General features: G+C 34.5%; 1 protein-coding gene across 2 annotated transcripts in view; it reads left to right on the top strand.

Moving 5' to 3' along the window:
• The window catches only part of LOC117174167 (putative uncharacterized protein DDB_G0271606), a 255,406-nt gene that overhangs the window by 91,511 nt on the left and 145,346 nt on the right, over positions 1-18,549 (top strand). Inside the window, exons 4-6 of one of the 2 annotated variants that reach the window (XM_033362994.1) lie at positions 1,957-2,083; positions 10,956-11,152; positions 12,043-12,541. In XM_033362994.1, the coding sequence (XP_033218885.1) occupies positions 1,957-2,083; positions 10,956-11,152; positions 12,043-12,541 (823 nt within the window). The remainder of the gene's footprint in view (positions 1-1,956; positions 2,084-10,955; positions 11,153-12,042; positions 12,542-18,549) is intronic. The other variant, XM_033362995.1, reaches the window with a different exon arrangement.

Raw genomic sequence — 18,549 nt, 5'->3', positions numbered from 1 at the left:
TGTTATTATTATTATTACCAATAATTAATTATGTTATTTACGTTTTTTATTCAAAACTGTTAATTGTTAACTGTTATACATATTTGCAACAATAAACTAATATTTTGATGCCCAATATCGTATTCTTCATTTTAAATATCAATATTTGTAACCTAACTCCCGTTTTTATATTTTTAGGCATTTTCAGTTTATTTTTATTTTTTATTCATAATGTGTGCCGTAAGGGTTTATATTTTATGTAAATATTTGTAATTTATTTTTAAACCTATAATTTTTTTAGTTTAATTTTTCGCTGCTAAAAATGTAGCGATATTGCAAAATAATAATTTTTATTGATTAAAAATAATTTATTACGTACTGCAATCATCAAATTATTGCTCAAAACTTTTGTGTAAGAAATAATAATTTTTCTAGTTTAAAAATTATATTTAAAAAAACTATTATTTTTATAATAGTCATAATAATTATGCTTATTCGCGGTTAAATTATTTAGAAAAAAAGTGCGAGGGCGCGAACGCTTGACGTCCGATTCTCTAGCCTAAAATCTAGACCACTACTTCGTCGCGGTTGGCTCGATAGCTGCCCAATTCGACCGATAGTTATTCCACGCGAATCGCTTTAGTTTTTTTACAAGCCATGACTTAGACGTGATGTAGAAAGTTCCTTAATTGTCTCAAATTTTTAATAGCTGTTAATATAACTTCTGCATAGACTTCAGAAAAAATATTCTACAGATATTTTTCAAAAGAAGACTAGTTAATAAGTGTATTAATGTAATGGATAGATAACAAAATGGCGTGCAGTTAGCTCCCCGCCTTCTTCACTAATTTTTTCCCCAGCGTGGTTTCGACTAGTTATTGATCTGTAAATTTACCATTGATTACCTCTAAATAACTTTATCAATAAATTTTAGACGCCATATTTCTAAGAGTCATCCCTGGTGTTTTTTATTTACGAGTAGAAAGTTCTTTGCGCCAGTGAATGTTGCCGAAAAAGGCTAACCCATCCCCTCTGCATTTCTTCTCGTAGGTCTGAGTGTTGCACTCATTACATCAAAAATAATTTCACAAAAATATTAAATAACAAAGTGAAGGGTGAAAATTCATAGGGCGCCAAGCCCCATTTTTCACAGTTTTCAGGAGACTAAAAACGTTTTGTGAATTCAGCAGGACCATTATAAAATAAAAATCTTTTTGGCATATTTTCGTGCTCAATAGAAGTAAAAAAGCTTGCTTACGAAAAGCAGTCTAATTTCGAGGTAAGGTTTCATATCCGTATCGACTTAAAAAAAGTTTGCTCTTTCAATTTCGTTCAGTCTCGAGAAAATTGAAAATATATTTCTCACTTTCAGTTTAGAAAGAGCCTCTCTGCCAACTTTGAATGACAATAATTACTATAATTACTTTTTTTGTTTTATTTTTGTTAGTCTATAAATTTATTTCTAATAAAATTTAAATAATTAATTAATTATATTATCATATTTTCATTGCTTGGAACTACTATTTTTAGAAAGTGATCAATTCAGGAAAATAAATGAATTTTTTCAATAAAGTCTTAATGAAGCAGACTCAAAAAAGTCTTTTCGCATAAATGTGTATTCCGTATTTCCTGATGTTTTGCGTAAATAAATCCGATATTGAAAATTTTACGCCTAACTTTGTATGCATATTAACCATTCAATATTAAATCAGGTGTAAAGTTTCACTATTATGCAAAAAAATTGCATTTGAAGAGGAAGTTTAATTTATCTTTTTCCTTATACTCATGATTGTTAATAATTGGGGGAAAACTTTTTAGAGCTGTTCAAAGAAATTCACAGAAAAGTAACATATACTATGTTCTAACATACTCTTTATATACTATGTTCTAACATACTCTTTATAAGAACCACTCAAGCCCGAAACCTATACATCTGAACATTTTTCTCAATTTAAATTGTTGTATTTAATATTGCAGGAACCAGCACAGCAGGATAGACTGGCAAGGCTTAGGCACCGTCTTGACCAGCAGCAAACCAAGCTAAATCGTTTGCGATTACTAAGGTCACAAACTGATCAGTCACGAGTCAGCAATGCCACATTAAGTATGACATTTCATATAATTACATTACACTTCCGGTAGCTTCCGGCTCCATATGTTCCCGCTTTCTGCTACGCGTATTTCAACGCACAAATGATCATGTCTCCTGCTTAGGCGACAACGTAGAGTAGGGGTACTTCTTAAGTGCCCAATTTTTGGAATTATTGTCCCCTACATCCCTGTCAGTCGAAAAGATACCGGGAGTGTACTGTATATATGCACGATTTTATAATAAACTAGCAACTGTGATCCGCGCGCTGTTTTGTACTTGCTTTTCATAATTATAAATTTTCACAAATTATTATGATCAGAAATGAATACAAAGCCAGACTGGTTTTCAGGGACTTAATGAAATATTCAATGTGGGCATTTTTTAATAATAAATTCAATTAGAAATTTCATTATAAATCTAGTTTTAATTTAATTTTCCAATATTTCAGATCGATATCTGATTATTCGTATCGAATTTCGTAAATTATTCGTATTCGAATTACTCGTATCTCTTCTTTTTCGACGCAGAAATACTCTTCGTTTGTCCATGTCAATCTTTTTATGTTTGTTAATATAATCCCTCATAGCAAGAGGATATCTCGAGATAATCTATATTTATATCTCCCTCAGTCACGAATTAACGAGACCCCACCTATAACATTACGTCACGTTCTTTCGACCCCCCCCCCCTCACATTTTTAAAAATAATTATAAAATACTTTTCGGAATTATCTTAAATATCAGAATCAAACCTTACATGAACATAATCAAAAATATAAACCTGATTATTAACACTTTTTTATTCTTCTCAAAGAACATATAAAACAGCTAGGATATATATGGACTTAATACTTCTCAGGCTGTTAATTAAAAACAAGAAAACCCTCCGTGACATCACGCGCAGAATGACTCGTCCCGCCATTCGTCACGCTTCTAAACTTTTTCATTTTTTCCAGCCTGCAGCATATCCTTCGTCAATATTTATACCTTAAAATTATATTTTTTTGAAAAAAGATCTTACTTCGCTTTACTGGGAATCGAACTACAAAGCTTCCGATTTCCAGTCTGATGCATTTTCCATCTAGTTTTGATTTCTATTTTCACAGATTGTAAAATGATATCTACACTGATTGATAGTAACCACCTCTGATGATAATACAGATTCCTTTAAAATATTCATGCTTTTCTTTTTGCACCCATAATTTCGTACCCATCTTCCTGAATTCGATCTTTTCTATCTCAGGTTAACATTGTTCATTCACGACACTTTTTTTTTATATATTTCTGAATGAGCATCATTTGCCTGTTTTTTTTTAATTCCTCTTTTTAATTCTATGTCTTTTATAAATTTCCTATTGTGTAACCCTGCCAATCCATGAACATTAGGGTTATCCAAAAAGAGACATTTTCGAACCTTTCAAATCAGGCTAAAAAATATTGTAGGCTGCATGAAAACAGAACGTCTGTGTTTTTTTGTTTTGAAAAAAATTAATTAATAGGACTACGCATTTCACTTTTCTCTCTTATGGAGATTAACATGTAAAATGAAATCACTTTTTTCAACTGCAATTCTGCAATAGAAGTTATGATTGCATTTGTTTGAAACTTTAGACATTTATTTGCATAAGAAGGGTAATAAATTTTATCATACTTTGATGTTTTAAAAATGTGATGTAAGAATTTAACAACAGAGACTGGAAACAACTGGAATGTTTAAAAACAAGAGTTGCTTACCTAAGAATATGTTTTTAAATACGAAAATAAAAATTTATAATAATTTGTAGGAGAATGGACTAGAAAATAACAAATTCATTAGAAATCGATAGTATTAATAGAATGAAAATCCTAAAGAAATTCACCTCCAATATATACATATTAAAAAAAGTAAGTGTGCGGACATTTTATTCTAGTTTAATTCAAACCTGCTGGAATTCATTGAGCCGGTCTGTATCATATACAATTACAATGATTGTAGTTGGATTTTGAAGGATAAAAATGAGCCACTTTGGTATATCTTTTATAATTGAAGATATAATCTTATATGAATGCAGCAGCGAAAAGGAATCAGAGCATATCGGCTCTGACTCGGGCAATGATATGTGATTATATTATCTAAACCGTGTAGAAGGAGATCATCCTGTAGTACAGTGGTCGGGAAACTTTTTGCTCACTTTTCAGGTAAGGGAAGGTTTGAAGTAAGAAATTTTATTCGCCTGCCTTCGCCAACGTTACTTTTTTCATGAGATGGTTTAGCTTTCCTCGGCGGGGGTTCATTGTTAAATGGAATACTCAATGTGAATAAAAAGTTACAAATCAATTTTGTTTTATATTTTTATATTAGCGATTTAAAAATCTGAAATTCGAAATCTGTGAATTTTTTGTGATTACATATATCTAAAATTGTATTTGGGAAGCTAAAAATAAATTATTTGATGAAATATAATGAAAACTTTATTTTAAACTAAAAGTATTAAAGTTAATTGATTTTTAGTATTTTAAGACGGGTTTTAGATACGTTTCGATCGCGAAAATTCACAGCTCTTGAATTTCGAAGTTGCAGGGAGCTAATTTTGAAATCGAGAATTTTTTTGTTTTGAATTGTAATCCCCGTTACTCGAACCGCCTAATAAAGGAAGCGACCGTGGTGGGCTAGACCTTCTTGGTGAAATCAGGTACTGCCACGAGATTTTGAGTCGACCCGCCACGGCAACTAGGGCTACCGCGAGGCTGTAGTTTGCCGACCACTGCTATAGTAGATAGGCGTTCACTTAAAATACTCATGTAGATATTCTTATATATAAATGTAGATCTAGATTCTTTTATATAAAGTCTCATTTGTTGCCTTTCGGGATCATTAGTTTAATCTAGAATAATTTTTGCGATGTAAATAATTATCTAAAATAAGGTTTTCATGTTTAAAATATTTTTTTCCCTTATTTATCGGCATTTGACCAAATTTAATGGAAGAATTCTACAGGAAGAATAATACAAATTTCCAAGCAAAAGATCATGCGAAATTATTTTTTCTTGAAATTTCCAAAAACTTGAGCAACATTCATTTTAATGACTACATTTAAGCAATTGTGATGACACACTTTACCAAAAGGAGAACAAAATGAACTGGCCAAAAAACTAGTTAATTTTTCTTTTAATTTTCGAACAATTATTTTGAAAAAATGCCACTACAAAAAATGTTGCCAGGATATATCATCGAATAAACAGCCCTAAGATTTAAAAAAATAGATTTTGGAATATATTTCTCTAACGTAACCCGATTTTTTTAAATTTTAACATTTTTTTACCCATAATTTTCGGCTTGATTCCCCTTATTTTTTCTCCTTGAGAATTGCCCTCAGACTATGCAACATATATTTTTTTCATTGAAATCGACGTAGCCGTTTTGGAGAACAAATTTTGTTATTTTTCTTTCCTCCACAATAGATTTTATAAAAATGCGTTTTAAAAGTCAAGTCTTGACTTGACTTGATTTGACGTGCAGGGGAAACAGTTCCATGCTTACCACTAGAGGCCATGTTCCAAAATTCAAAGAGAGTTGCCCCGTATTTCGAGCAAGATGAAAGTTGGTAACCCTGGTGAAATAATCAGGGGGAGACTCAAGCTTCATTCTGGCGTTGGTTTTATCCTTATTTTTGATGGGCTGAAAACCATGAACCTATAAATTAACGGGACGGAGCACAAACCTGCGAGCTCTGGCAACGCGTGAGAGGCATGACGCACACCACGCATGCTCTCCCTAGTGTCTCGGTTGGCACCGAGTGTTAGGTCTTTTGGGCCAATGCCAGATTTTAGTTTAGACGTTTAAAAGTGTAGTGTCGTTTGGCTATTAGCCATTCCGAGTCGTCGTCTCTGGCGCCCCTGATCGAGTGGGGATAATTTCACCCTTTCTGATGTACCAAGTCAACCTACTCGCCGAAGATGGGACTTTGTGCACCGTCCTGTTAATTTATAGGTCCATGTTGGAAACCGACCAAAAAATCTTACAGAAAGTGACCTTTTTCTGGGTATCTGGACATAATGATTTTAGGAAACCATACAGATTCTAATTCACAGAATTTGGTTCAGTATAAAAAGATTGCATCTGCCAAGCACAAGTCAGCACAAGTTTAGATTTTTTAAAATTTGATTATTTCTGAGTATTACATGTTTTTTCACATTCATATTTTCGCTTTTAATATGGGAGCTGTTAACCGCACAAAAGTTCGTTTAAGGTAGAAAGATTGAATTTTCATAATGTTCACTATGTTCGTCCACAGAATTGAATATAGATAGGTTTTATTTGATCAATTTTCTTCATTCTTGGGGTTATTACTAAAAGCACCCTCTATGTATAGGAACGCTGCTATCGTTATATCTCCTGCTCGCCCCACTTTCTGACTGTGTGCGTGGGGGGGGGGGGGGGGGGGGGGGGGGGGGGGGGCGTAAATGCATGATGTACGTAAACGGTAGATTTTCTATCGTGCGACTCAAACTGATTACTATGAAGGAGTTTATCCGATAAGATTGCCTTCATATTAAAATCAACTCACATTTTAGTTTTTTTAACATAAAAGAACGTAGGCTACTTGTTCTGAATTATTTGTCCTCGTATTAGGAGTTTCTTCGTGGCTTCCGTATAAATATCGCTTTAAATTTCTTCGATTCCAAAGGCGTATATCTCATAGCCATTCATACCCTAAAAATGTTCATAATGCTCCCATTAAAAACGTTGGAGCCTTTTTGAATATTCGCTGGGAAAATGACATTGTCCCCAAAGGTCTTAAAGTGTTCGACGCGCCGAACGACCCACCTAATTCTTAAATGTATCATCCGCCTGGCAGCTGTCTAGTCATCTTCATTTGGCTTAAGACCTGGGTCATCAGAGTAGTTAAGCTTAAGCCCCCCCCCCCTTCAAGGTTCTTTTGAGTTTCGCAGTGTTAGGTACATTTTTAATGCCCTGAAAACCTCCTATCCATGAGTTCCGCAAAGCCGACATCTACCCGTTTCGTTTCAAGACGAAAGAAAGCATTACTACTGCTACTATTTTGTAGGCTATAAAATAATCTTATATGTATTACCTTCGAACTGAATAGGAAATTTCTGGGTTTTTAGAACTTATTAATTCGAGGTGGATTTTCGATACCCGACCGAGAAGTTTTGTCACCAGCATTATTCGGGGGTACAACCAAGGGGATTTTTTGGGACGTTAAATACCTAAGTTTATATTAACTTCTGGCTGTTTTGATCGATTTTCCAATTGTTGAAAAATCGCATTTCAATAGGCGTGGATTTTTGGTGTACGACTTCGAACTGAATTGAACATTTTCTTCATCTTTTTGAACTTATTATTTAGAGGTGGGTTTTCGATATCATACCCAGAAGTTTCTCCACCAGAATTATTCGGCCACTGCCATCATTAGGGGGATGCACTTAATGAATTTTTTAGTCTATAAAATAATCGTAAGTGTATTTGGAACTAAATTAGACACTTTCTTGAGCTTTTGAAACTTATTAATTAGTGGTGGGTTTTCGATATCCGGACAAAAAAGTTTGCTACTACCATTATTCGGGAAAATGAAAAGGGGAATTTTTCAGGACGTTAAATAGTTAAGTTTGTATTAAATTCTGACTGTTTTGGTCGATTTTCCTAATTTTGAAAAATTGCTATTATAAAGGTTGGATTTTTGGTATCCAACCGAGATGTTCTGCCATTGCCATCATTAGGGGTATGCTTTCTATGAATTTTCTAGGCTATTTAATAATCCGGTATCTATTAACTTCAAATTGAATTGTACGTTTTCTTGAGTTTTTGGAACTTATTAATTAGGGGTGGTTTTTCGATATCCGACCGAGAAGTTTTGCCACTACCATTATTCGGGAGAACGAAAAGGGGAATTTTTCAGGACGTTAAATAGTTAAGTTTGTATTAAATTCTGGCTGTTTTGGTCGATTTTCCTAATTTTGAAAAATTGTTATTTATTAGGGGTGAATTTTTGGTATCCTTCAACAGGGTGTCTACTGTACGGAAAATCCGGGAAAAACCGGAATTGTACGGGAATGTCCGTGTCCGGGAAATGTACCGGAATTCCCAGAAATGTACAGGAATTTTGTAGGAAATTTGACATTTAAATGGAAACGCGGGCAAATCAATCACTTCACTTAGGCGCCATCTCTGTGTTTACAATCCTGACTACTTCGATTCATCCCTAACCTAATCTTAGTCGAACAAAGTCGACGTGGTTCAGTCCATGATACAAGAGTGTAATAATATCATAACTCTCGAGTGTGTACGATTGAAACGATTGTGAAAACCAAGAATGTATTACCTTCCACAAATTGACATTACGTGCCAAAACTGTTGAGCGTGATTTTGTTGTTTTTATCAATCAAATGTAGCATAGAGGTAAATGATGTTTGTATGAATTTCATTCCCAAGATTGACATTTAAAATATTGTATTGGCCGCATCACCAAAAAAAAAAGATATTTTCGTTGTCACTTTTTAATACCTTATTTCTCTTGCAATTCAATAATGGATACTCGTTGTTTGTTATTGCTTCATTGCAAAAAAAGTAATTACTTAAAAAAGTCGTATAATTTCATGTAAAGAGTTGAACCTCAAATTCCGCCAAAAACTATTTTAAAAAAGTTCTTTCCAATTTTTCGAATTAATATCGATTTCATCTATGCGAAACAATCTTACAATATCCATTTAAAGAATTGTGTACTTCATATTTTTGTATTTCAAGAAACACGTTTCTCGCGGAAAATTGTAAAATGATTTCGAAAATGTCTTGCATGATATAGAAGTATTTTAAAACTAGAGACATTAAATTCTGTTGCAGTACTTCTTGCGTTTACAGTGTTTGACTTTTTTTTCTAATTTGTTTAAAACTTTCCTTTGATGTCAAACATCTCGTGAGAACTATTTTAGAATTCTGGACTGTCCCATTTTCGGGTTATCAGTCGTAAAATTGCGAGTTTACATAGGCGTATCCCTTCGCGATACCGTAAGTGACTGCATTCTGATGAAAGCAATTTTCCCTGATAGTAAAATTGCGGAAAATATGCAACTGAAGAAAAATAAGATTCCTTACGGCGTAAAATTTGGCTTAGGTCCTTATTTTAGATCTGAACTAAATGAGAAGCTTAAAAACTGTGACTTTTACGTGGTTGGGTTTGACGAATCTCTGAATAAATACTTCCAATCACAGCAAATGGACATAACAGTAATAAGCTTCAAGATTGTGCAAAAATTGGTGAAAGATGATCTCCTCCCTGCAAAACTGGCATTCTTTGAAATGTTTGCACGAGAAATCAAACAATTTCTTGATAAATTTCAAAACGATAAGTCATTGGCTCCATTTATTTACACAGCTTTGTATCAGATCGTACACAGTGCAATGACTCGCATCGTGAAGAAAGAAGTTTTGAACTCTACGCCCATCAAAGGCATCGATATAAATGATGATAGAAATCTCAAGATTACCAAAGACGTTGACGTAGGTTTATAAAAAGATTGGAAAATGAGAAAAATCTGAAATAATTTTGACAAATATAGAATGATATCCGAAATGCATATCTGCTTGAAAAAGTATTATTCAAAGCCTATAAGAATATAAAAAAAATGATTTATACTGTCAATGTATGACTGACGTCAGCGAACTGAAATTATGGCCACGTCGCATCCGTTCCACGTGCTCTAGTTTATGCGCGAATTTCGAATAACACGCGTGCTCACACGCGACGTTGCCAAACCTATGACTGTGACTGTGAGTCAATAACAAATCGAAGCATTCTCTCAACTAACTTGCTACGTACAGAGGGTATTTCCTTAGTTAGAAAACATAAAAATCTTCGAAATGTTTAATCATTCCTTTAAATTGTATCAAATCTTTGTGAATTTCTTAAAATCTTTTAGACCTTCTGTATTTTTTCAATTTGAGAGCTCTATAAAAAATCAGTTTTTCCGATATAAAGTTAAATAAAAAATATGCAAAACTTTAAAAATTGGGCACGTTATGCAGATTAATAATTAAAAATAACATTGACGATTTTTTTAAAAACTCTGTGAATAAATTTGTTTTAAATTTTATTCCGACTAAGCCCAACCGTAAGATTTACACGTTATAGGGGACACGAAACAAAAGTATTAGTTCTAAGGCCTTTCCGAATTATAAAAATGTTTGAATAGACAAAAGAACTTATTATGCATTCAAATTTCATACAATTTAAAATATATATAGTAGTAAAAGTGATTCAAGTAGGTACGCAAATTATTTTTTTTTACATATCTCGACAAATATATTTTATTTACCAGCCGTAGAAATTATTAGCTACACAGATTTTGCAATTCTACATTGAAAAATAAAAAAAATTCTTTAAACTCCGAATTACTTGAAAATGTAGAACGCTAATTTGCATTATCGCATCAGAGTGACAAAAAAAACGCTTCCATGAGCTGCCGAGGAATAGCCCAGGGAAAACGAGACGGAACCAGGAAATTAACGAGACAAAAGCAGCTACGAGACAAATCATTTCTTAAAAAAGTTCAAGTTTTGGAAAAAGAAAATCTATAGGAAATTGGCGCAAATTGTATATATTTTTTTAAATAAAGCCACTTTTAATATTTTTAGTCAAATCGTACTTTAAAGTTTCAAGATGATTTCTAAGGCTGTAGAAGTAATAATACTTCTCACGTAGGATTGTGAAATCTACCAATGTCCTTCCTTCCCGTACCATTTCGTCACGCCCCTTCCTCTAATCACAACATAACTGACACCTGAAAACCTTTATTCCGCCGGCCTGACTTTTTTTTTTTTTTTTTTAAATTTTCATATCGTTTCAGCAAAGATTATTATAGTGCTCATGCAATTATATTTGTTATAGCGTCAGATTTGGACTGTATAAGAGCTTTGTTTAATGAAAAAGAAAAGGAACTCTCAGTAGCTGTTGCCAAGGTCGATGAATTGACTCGTCAACTGGAAGATCTTCGTGGACAAAATAATATTGTTAGTAATAATGCAGGTGGGATTTTTTCGACTTCTGCTAGTGCTGAATTGGAGAAACTACGTAGGGAGCTATTGGTAACTCATTAATCTCAGATCATTTTTTTGTTGTAGTTGGGATATTGTTGGTTTACTCAGTAACATAACAGCAACCCGAATACACTGGAATCGCGTTTATATCCGCTCTGACTTATATCCTCTGCCTTTTATATCCCTGCTTTAGCTCTCTTTTATACCGCTTTGAATCCACCACCTCGCAGTACCACGTGACAAGCAAGCCAATCAGCGTGCAGCGTGGAAGTGTCCCCTTCGCTGAGGACCAGGGGTGGGATCCCCTCCCGGGAGGATATACGTGAATGTTTACATTCTGCATCAGTAGATGTTAACGCGGTTCCAGTGTACTAATAATAATTTATTATAATATTATAATTCAAGTGACCCCATATTACACAATTTTTATACGCACATTCAATGATCAAATTTATAATAAAAATAGTCTTCGTCTGGGAAAAAAGGGGTTGGATGCCTTTAAATCAGTTTTGAACTCTGGTGAGTCGGGTTTTTTAATTGGTGATTTGCAATAGCCACCGACTGGGAGCGATTAAAAATTTTTGGTTCATAAATCTTTTATTATGGTAAATACCGAAAATTGCATTCAATTCAAAGGACGTAATACAACGTTTTTTTATTTTGTGTGAAATGTGTCGCGGGGAACTCAGTTGGTAAATTTCGTTCCGATTAAAAAATTTGGAAAATAATTTGATGAGATTGTCATCAATTGGTAAAGACAGATTTAAATGAAAAAATTATGGGACCGATTAAAACTATCAAAAACCAATTGGACGGAAATTCGAATAAATCTGCATTTGGAAATGTTTTGATTAAACAAATTTAAACTAAGTGTTTTTTCTTTTTAATGGGCGAATTATTTCAGTTATTAAAAAAAAACTATAAACCGTTTATTTCAGTTTCGCAATAAGATGAATGAACAGCAGAACAAGATGGTCTCGCAACAGAGATTGGCTCTAGCCCAAAAACAGGCAGAAATGGCATCCATCGATGCCAGGATAGCTCAGCTACAAGGAAGGTTGCACCGTAAAAGAGTCTTAAATCAACGATTGAGTCAACATTTAAAATTTTCTAATAGATCGTCAACCAATCAAACTTTCCTTGACACTAAGGTTGACTTTACAAATAGCGGTAAATCTCGACCAGCTGGTAATATAGCAGCAATCGAACCGTACTCACATATTCCTAATGATGATTTTAACATAAAGAAAACCGATCCTAAATACCAGACTTTACCCTACAACACTAAGTTCGCCGTCAATTTTAAAGGAACAGACGACGATGTCAATATAAACAAAGTTCAACATACTGCAAGTGCTTGCCAAATAGTTCAAAGACCAGTATATCAACAAGTGGGTCATCAGACAGTTCATAGTCAATCCCAAATTCACGTTCAAGGTGAGAGATTAGTTTTATAATTTTTTAAACATGTTTTTAATATGTATAAAGGATGTTTAGTCTCTAGTGACGATAGTTACGATAAAAACGTTAATAAAAATGGCCTAAATAATATGATGTGATGCTATTTTCAATTATAGATTTGGTACCAGTAAAATATATTCTTTCTGGGATGGGGGAGGGGCTTAATAGTTTTCTCCTGCATGATGAAAGCAGTTTTGAGGCGATCTACGGATTTTTGGGGTTTGCCTTCGGCTAATACAGTGAAGTACTTGTGGTGCCTTGCAATGCCCTTCTAATGGTGTGGGAAAAAGGTGAACGGAATTTGCCGGGAACACGAGCTAGATCACCATAGATAAGTTCTGCTTGTGCCGTTTCGATGTCTTGCTCCCATGCAGATTATATGCGGGAAAATACAGTTTGGAGAGTTTTAACTCACGAACCGTAGCAACGATGTAATACCTTGAGTTTTTGGTACAGTCTTTCGACGAGACCGTTTTCTTGTTGATAGTAGGGCGATTTTTTAAGCTACTTAGTTCCGAAGCTCATGTAGCTTTCGAAAAATATCAGAATCGAATTATCTTATGAGGTCCGAAGTAATGCGAAAAGGAGCCTCAAGCCTTGCTATCCAGTGATAGAGAAGAGCTCGTGCTGCAGTAGCTGCGTAGCAATTTGTGATTGTAATAGCCTCGTAAAATCGATTGTACAAATCCACGATTGTTAGGCAGTTTTTAATCTCTCACTAAAGTGTCAGAATGACCAGATCTATGTGGGTGTGTTCGAAGTGTTGAATTGTAAGTATAAGAGTGTCCATAGATGGCGTTGTGTAGCGATTGACTCTGCTCATCTGAGAATAAATACGTTTTTCTATCCACTTAAAACAGTATTTGTTCATTGATGGCCAGACGTATCATTGACCAATCGATTTCTTTGATGCTTCTTCCATGATGGGAAAGCGAATGAATGGTATCATAAATCGCTTTTTGTATCGTTTTGAGAAAGTACTAATATTCAACACTTACCTAGTATTTATAATATTTACATTTTCCTTATATATACTTCTTCTCCTATTTACAATCTTCCCTTTTTCATTCCTCTTCCTCCTTCCTTCTCTTCTTCTCCTGCTTACCAAACACCCCCTTCGCCCATGCTACTCTTCCTTTCCCCCTTCTTTCATGCGTTAACACCTCCATGCTTATCCCATGAATTTCCGCCTCTCGCATTGCCCTTCGCGCACAATTCACACATCCTCTTCTCCCTAGAAAGCCCTAACCTATTAAAACCCTCTGTGCTCCCACATCTTATACTCGCTATAAGCTCCTGGCTTCATTTCTTTCCTTTCTCTAATAAACGCAGAAGTTGTGAGCCCAATTTTTCCTACTTTAATACATGTCTCCGACCGTTAGCTGTAGAATAGGCAAATTTGGTTCATAATCAAAACAGATCGTTTTCACCGTCGGGTCATCTCTAGCTAGTTTAGAGTATTTTTTCAAATCCTCATAAAATGTATCAGCATCTTTTAATTGAGCAGCATGTTCTGCCTCTAGGCGCAGCTTTTCCTCCGAATCTTCACACGAAGATAGTTTATTTTTAAGTTTGTCACACTTAGAACAATTGTCGGTTCTAGGTTTTTGAAACGATAGATGAAATTTCGTATTGAAAATATACAAATATTATTCATAGAAAGTCACAGGTTTGTCTGCAATACCATCTTTCATTTTCTGAAAAACATCAGCCTCATATTTTTCTAAATAAAGCTGAACGATCGAATATGTTGTTTAATGTGACTGATCAGGCTTCTTATTTGTTTTCTTGCTGCCTTTATTCGTCCCACGTTCATCTATCGGAGGGGTGTCGTGGTGTTTTTTGTGGTTATTGATGTAGTAAATTCTACTCTTCTTGACTCCATGAAGTCTAGCGAAAGCTTTTTGACAGACCCAATATTCAATGCCTTCAACGATAAGTTTGTATTTAAATGACACTGCCCTTCTAGGGGATTTAATGAGTTCTTCTTTACTTACCCGACACCCATTATTTTCGTCTAAACTTCCCCGTTTCATTCTATCTGGTCGCCTTTTGTGAGCAAATCAAAAATTCTGTTTCAAACATTTTGATTCCATTACAAACAAATAATATTCTAAAATTTTTACCAGAAGAAATGGAACATAAGTATTTTTGGAGCTTAATATGAATACTATAACTGAGCTTTTTTCCTTCCAACTGTCTGTATAGAAATCAGTCCAAACAAATAAGCATCTTGTACATTTTCTCTTGTAGATCGTTGAATATCTGCAGAATACGAAATTTCTGTTCGTCAGAAAATAGACTGGTGAAACCACGATTGCAGTTGCATGAATCTATCGGAGTTCGTGTACTTACTGCTTTTTCCCTTCGACTTATGTAGACCTCCCTCAAATGGCGCCTAACCTTCTTCACGTCCTCTTTCCGTAAAAGGGGCCTTTTTAGTTTTGCCAGGTGATAAACTCACATGACTCGCGGTTTCGCTAACCTCATTTCGGTCTTTAGATTGAATGGGATCACCGGGATCACGATTCTCTGATCGCTGACTTGACTGTCGAAGCTTACTCCGCTGTTCCGCACGATCTATTTTCTAAGAAAAATCCATGAAATAATCATGAAATACGTATATAAATCATGAAATACTACTATAAAACTCGGTTTCTTGATAACATAACCTCTTTGTTTGTAATGGATCTCATGGAATCATTTCGGGGAAAAATGAATATCAATGTGTTGAGTTTTTTATAATTTTATCGAAAATTTAAATTTCGATTCTTAATATAACCAGGTGTATTTACTACTGTACTAACCGCATTCGGTATGCGCTGCGTCATACTTATTTCTCTACAATCACCTTAACTTTAACTACGTGTAATAGGCACGGCGGACCAATCGAAAGCGAGGACATTTTTGGCCTGAATCGCGCACTACAAGCAGCGAATGTTAATATTTACGTCAATGTAAATAACTGCGGGATTTCGCCGGGATTGGGTGCTAATCTGAAAAACTGCTCTTTATCCCAGCGAGAATGCGGTAAAATTTCGGCCATAACCACGTGTCACGACCGTAAAATAGGTGGCCACAGTCTGACGGACTCAGTTCGGCGATCCGACAAAACTGTTCTACAAATTGAGGACACGGAGCGACTCCAGCACGATTGCATTCTGCATTTTGCCCGCAAGTGTTGTAGCAGCTTGTTGACATTCAGGGATGATTTTCAGGCTATTAACCAGTTAAAGCCTGGAATCTCTAAGAGTTCCGTTGATAAGAACGTCGTAACTCCCTTATAAAATCTCTATAACATACTTTCTTTTCATTCTCCTTTGCTATGATGTTTTTGTTACCTGGGGCCGAAAATTCGTTAACAAACATGGTTCGTCTTTCGAATTCATGAAGTATTGTATCAGACCTCGAGTGCACAACATAAACAATTGTCGAGAACATTACTGCCGTGATTTGGAAGAACACCGTTAACTGCATTTCAGATAAGTCCCTTGAAACGCCTATCGTTAACTGCTTTCAGGTGAATTATCCGATTTGCAGTTAACGGTGGTGTTCCAAATCGCGACAGATGAAGTTTCAGTATATAAGGCACTTTTCATTCTTGGCAATTGACTCTATCTCCGTAGGATCGTTCAGCAGAGCGGTATTAAGGCCAATGCCCTAAATGTAACAAAGATGGTAATAAATCACTTTTAGAGTCGATTCCACCAACTATGATTAAATTTGAATAAATGATTAACTTATGTTAATCAGCACATTGCGTGCCACCAATTTTTAAACCATTATTAACGAAGCCTAAACGTCGATTAACTTAACCTGCCATTTTTGGCTGGTTAGCGAGATAACCAGCGATTAACGGGAGTCAACATAACCTCAACGTTGATGTTCAAGTGTAGTTTGAGTGTGAAATATGTATGGAATTTATAACGATATCTTGAACTCACACAACTTACATACAATTTCACCCGATCACTTATTCCTGTCTATTTATTTGGAAACGATGCAGATAAACAAAAACATGTTGCCTCGCGTCATCCGTGCGCAGTCGAGGTATATTTTGGGCGCGAATACATGTCGTTCCCTCATGAGTTTGACAACTATAATATGTGTCCTAGAAGCTCGGAGTGTGCATGACACGCTCTGCAGCTATCATCGGGAATATCTTGGCTCAAAATGTGGCGACGGTATACTAAACTAGAAATGATACGGTCTTGACATGCCAAATTGAAACCCTACGTGCCCAACTTCAATCCGAGTATGAAATCCGACTATGAGTTTCATGCAGTTTTAAAAAATAGGGCGATCATTTTCATTACATTTATTTCTGAATATCATACACAGAGGGTGAAGCGCCCACTTGGAAAAGGAGAATCATGAGCATGCTAAACTGCCGTGATAAATTGAAGAACTGTTTTTAATTTCCATATAGGTGATTAATGATCATCGTAGTTTCTTTCCCTCCATTTGAATTTTTTCAGGGCGACGATTTTGTTTGACGCTTTTATCCAATCTGTCAAACGTTTTTCAGTATTTTATAAATATCACCTCTCCGAAAAATGTATATTTCGTTGATTCAAAAAACGTTTTTTGTTCAAGTAACGTGTTTTTGGAACTGGTAATAATGCTGCTTTTCACTCTTTAAAGTTCTGTGCTATTGTAAATACATCACTGGTACGTAATATTCAATTATATTACTGTTATAATTTATAAGTTAATTTTTTATCGTTGTTCATCTGAATTACATTCAATATAAAACCTTAAATATTTTGTTATGCTTAAAATTTGTTTATGTACACTTCTCCTTGATGAAGAATCAGAATATGCTTCTTGAACTGACGATAAGAAACTATCAATGAAAAATGCATGTCTGGAAAATACTTTTTTTTAAATTTGACTCCGAAGATCTCAAAATTGAGAACTCAGCCTCATTAACTTCCAACCTGGTTCCATAGTAGTAATTCGGAAAATTCTTTAAAAAAGTTAAAGAAAAAAATGTTGTTATTTAAAGCAAATTAATACTGCATTGATAAGTACAATTATACAAAATAATTACTTCTTTAATTACAGAGCAGCACTCTAAAAAAACTACAGACTCTCTGATATGTTTTTATAAAAAGTTTTATTTAAGTAAAATATTATTTATAAAGATAACAATACAACCTTATGATTAAATAATAATTGAAACTTTTTTACCTAAAGAGAAAGCAAAAACATAAAGCTCTGCATGACTATTTTTAAATAAACAATTTTAACCTAAAATATGTTTTCTAAAGTTCAGCCTTAGCTCTCTTCCAAAATTAGTTTTGATTACGTATGAGAATATTTTGCTGAATTTAATATGTATTTCTGTTCATTGCTAGAAATTATATGATATTCTAATCCATTTTGATAATTTGCTATCTAATAAAATTAGGAAAATTAAGTGTTATTTTAGTACAATGTTAGATAATTTCAAAGTATTTTAGGATTTTCCTTGCACAGGCTAGTGCAGGCTCTTAAACTCTTTTCTTTGGCTTTAGATATCAGTTGTAATTTTGATTCCATTTTCAACATTCACTACTCATTTTGTCCTTTAAAAGATTAGTTGTAATTCTGTTTGTCAGAGTCTCACTAAAAATATGCTAGCCTATTATTATACAAAAAGTTCACTACTGATTTCTTTTGTAAAATTGTAAATTGTATAAAACTTATATATTTTAATAAAGTTCTCCGTCATAGAATATTGTAGAGAATCTCCTTAGCAACGAACACATTCAAATTTTTATTTATTTACTTTTTAAACTTGTTCTCGGGCGAACCCGATTTTTCATCATTAGCCCGACTAACTACGTCGTGAATGGTGCTTCGGTGAAGGGAAGTCCATAAAAGTACGGTCCGCGAGACCCAGAAGTGAGATCTCCCCGAGCTTAATTCCAAGTCACATCTCCCTTGCCTCTCTACTCAAACTTTGGTCCAAGCGAAGAAAAATCAAGACCCCCCCCCCC

Source organism: Belonocnema kinseyi, chromosome 6 (assembly GCF_010883055.1).
Source record: "Belonocnema kinseyi isolate 2016_QV_RU_SX_M_011 chromosome 6, B_treatae_v1, whole genome shotgun sequence".
Taxonomy (NCBI): Eukaryota; Metazoa; Arthropoda; class Insecta; order Hymenoptera; family Cynipidae; genus Belonocnema; species Belonocnema kinseyi.
Note: the sequence above shows the minus strand (reverse complement) of the source record. Positions and strands in the feature narration are given on the sequence as shown.